This window comes from Lampris incognitus, chromosome 14 (assembly GCF_029633865.1).
Source record: "Lampris incognitus isolate fLamInc1 chromosome 14, fLamInc1.hap2, whole genome shotgun sequence".
NCBI classification, from domain to species: domain Eukaryota; kingdom Metazoa; phylum Chordata; class Actinopteri; order Lampriformes; family Lampridae; genus Lampris; species Lampris incognitus.
Genome location: NC_079224.1, coordinates 12,621,610 through 12,624,426, shown reverse-complemented (window position 1 = coordinate 12,624,426; position 2,817 = coordinate 12,621,610). Strand labels below are relative to the sequence as shown.

The 2,817-nt window shown below is 50.0% G+C and overlaps 1 protein-coding gene across 1 annotated transcript; it reads left to right on the top strand.

Annotated features, from left to right (window-relative positions):
- Window positions 1-756: 756 nt before the first annotated feature.
- Window positions 757-1,656, top strand: LOC130124264 (leucine-rich repeat-containing protein 30-like). Its single transcript, XM_056293717.1, has one exon. It carries the CDS (start codon window positions 757-759, stop codon window positions 1,654-1,656), a length of 900 nt encoding a protein of 299 aa, XP_056149692.1.
- The last annotated feature ends 1,161 nt before the right edge of the window (window positions 1,657-2,817 follow it).

The following is a 2,817-nucleotide window of genomic DNA, read 5'->3' as shown; positions in this document are numbered from 1 at the left end:
AGATGATACGAGGGGGAGATTATCGAGAGGTCAGTGCACAAAGTGTTGAGATGGTATGTTAACTATCGAAATAATTTTAAAAGTAAAGCGCAGCACACTTGGACTGGATTCAGCTGCAGCTCATAACGAGCCGTAATATTAATGCTTCTAATGCACGGCCATACAGCTGTGTGTGCACGCGTGTTTGTGCTTGCGTGTGTGCACGTGCATGTGCATGTGCGGTGTGTGTGGGGTATGAGACCACGGCAGTGACATCAGCTGTTTGTGCTCACCATGGATCTTGACCCCCCCCCCCCCACACACACACACACACACAAAGCACTGCCCACTCTGGTGGTTGGGGGTCGGGGCGTGTGTGTATGTGTGTGCACACTGACTTGCGGTCTTGTAAAGTGACAGGACCAGCTGGGGAATGAAATTCAGTAAGACCTGGTCAGTTGGTCTGGGAGACAGAGACCCACAGTGCTCTGTTACAACACACCGCAGCACCACTCTGCCAGTGGAACACCCGACAGGGACCGAGCCGTAACCATTGCCAAACAGCCTAACCAAAACCCAGAGACACCGGGAACTGGATACCACCCCGACCGTGGCACTGACCATGCTCTTAGTGACAGGCTCAAAACCTCTGGAAAGCAGTTTGGAAGCTGACTTTACTGTTTTTATACCTCGCCTCTTTCCAAGTGTTGGCAGCTCTGCAAAGATCTTGCACACTCCTTTTTTCAGAGGATAGAGTCAGCACATCTCAGCAGACTAATGGGTGTGAGGCCATCGAGGAGTTTCTCCAATGAAGAGCTAAGTGAGGTGAGCACAAGTCGGGCAAAGAGGAGTGCTGGGAGAGAAGACCACCCCAGTTTGTCTTCAGCGGCCGAGAGGATCCGCAAGCATGCCACTGTGCACTTTGGCTACAGCACCCTTAGCCTGGCCATGCGGGGGCTGGAGGAGATCCCTAGTGAGTTGTGGGAGCTCAGGGAGCTGGAGAAGCTAAACTTGTCCATGAACTGCCTGTGCGTGCTGCCACCCACGCTGGGTGCTCTGGACAACCTGGTGGTGCTCAACCTGTGGGGCAACAACCTGACCAGCCTGCCACCTGAAATCGGCCTGCTGAAGAAGCTGCGTGTGCTCTTCGCCTCTCGCAACCGTTTGAGCGAGGTGCCCGAGGAGCTGGGCTCCTGCAGCTGCCTGGAGGTGCTCAGCTTGGCCAACAACCAGATCAGGGGCCTCCCTGGCAGCTTGGCGTCCATGGGCAACCTGACCAAGCTCAACCTGAGCCACAATCACATAGCCCACATTCCCACCTGTGTCTACAGCATGAGGAGTCTGGTCTTTCTGCACTTGGCCTGCAACCGGCTGGAGACCATTGCGGATCAGATCCAGGACCTGGTCAACCTCAAGATCCTCATCGTGGAGGGTAACTGCATCCACACGCTGCCCAAAACCCTGTGCTTCTTGGAGTCTCTGGAGCTCCTGAACGTTGACTTTAATGACCTGCAGAGTTTGCCGATGGAGATGTACCTGCTGAGCCGGCTAGGGAAGCTAGCCTGCCACCCGCTGGATAAAGGGCTCCATATTGTCCATAATCCCCTGCTTAAGCCCATTCAAGAAGTGCTGCAAGGAGGACTCGGTGCCCTCTATAACTACCTCAGGCCCTCATGAGGGCCTTTATGTGTGTGTGTGTGTGTGTATGTGGGTGGGTGTGGTAGCGATTAGTAATGTTGATACAGTCGGACTCTGGCAGGTGGTGCTCGTGCTGTGAGTCCTTCCGTGGGTTTCTGCAGGACAGACTGGCAAGACGCTATCTTCCATTTCAGTGAGACCCTGTTGTGAACACCAACATTTCTCACCATTAACATTATGCAGGTGAACATGTGTTTGCTGAATATCATTTTATGCCTCATCGTGTTTTTGATGCCCGCACTGGAATGATGATCGAATGGCTCTTCTTTCTTTGTATTTTTGAGAATGCACTGTGAATTGTTGGCTATAAAACATGAAGTATCCTCGCCATGTGTAACGTCCCTTGTTAATCCGCAGCAAAAAAAAAGATGGTTGGGTTCACCGGACAATTTCACAGGTCTAGATTTGGACAGAGATTACTGGCCAGTTGACCTTGCCGGCCCTAGGCGGTGGGGGTGGGGGTAGGGGGGATATGTGGGTATATGGGGCAAGTTCAGTTTCGGCTCAACGCTCTTTTGGCTGCTGCCAGGTCATGGGGATCAGGTGTGTAAAGTCAGTGGAAAAAAACATTGTTGGCGGGGGGTTGTGTTGGTGTTCATGGGGGGGGGGGGCTTCAGTCCCACACAAAAAAACAGAAGCTTTAGTCTCATTGAATGTTCCACTCCATCACAGGCTGTTAGTCACTCTAATGCCACCGACTTGAAATAGCAACGACAGAATGTTACTCTGCTCACACCGTTATCTACTCAACTAATGCCTGAAGGATGAGTCCAGTTCTTTGCAACCTGGGTCTTTTTTTCATCGTACATATTGGTTATGATATGATTTTATTAATTTTAGAGATTTTGGAAGCTAGATGACTGCAGCCACAGCGTTACACTGGTCAGGAATCAGGAACCAGGAACACTTTGTCAAATATCGTTTCCCCCAGCCCACAGCAGTGCAACACAAAGACAAAAACACATATCCAAAAATAACAAGAACACATATATATCCAAATTAGAACACATATATCCAAACTAGAACACATATATCAAAATTAAGAACACATAGATCCAAACTAGAACACATATATCCAAACTAGAACACATATATCCAAACTAAGAACACATAGATCCAAACTAAGAACACATATATCCA

Coding starts and splice junctions, on each gene's coding strand:
- LOC130124264 (XM_056293717.1), top strand. CDS start 757: ATGGGTGTGAGGCCATCGAGGAGTTTCTCCAATGAAGAGCTAAGTGAG.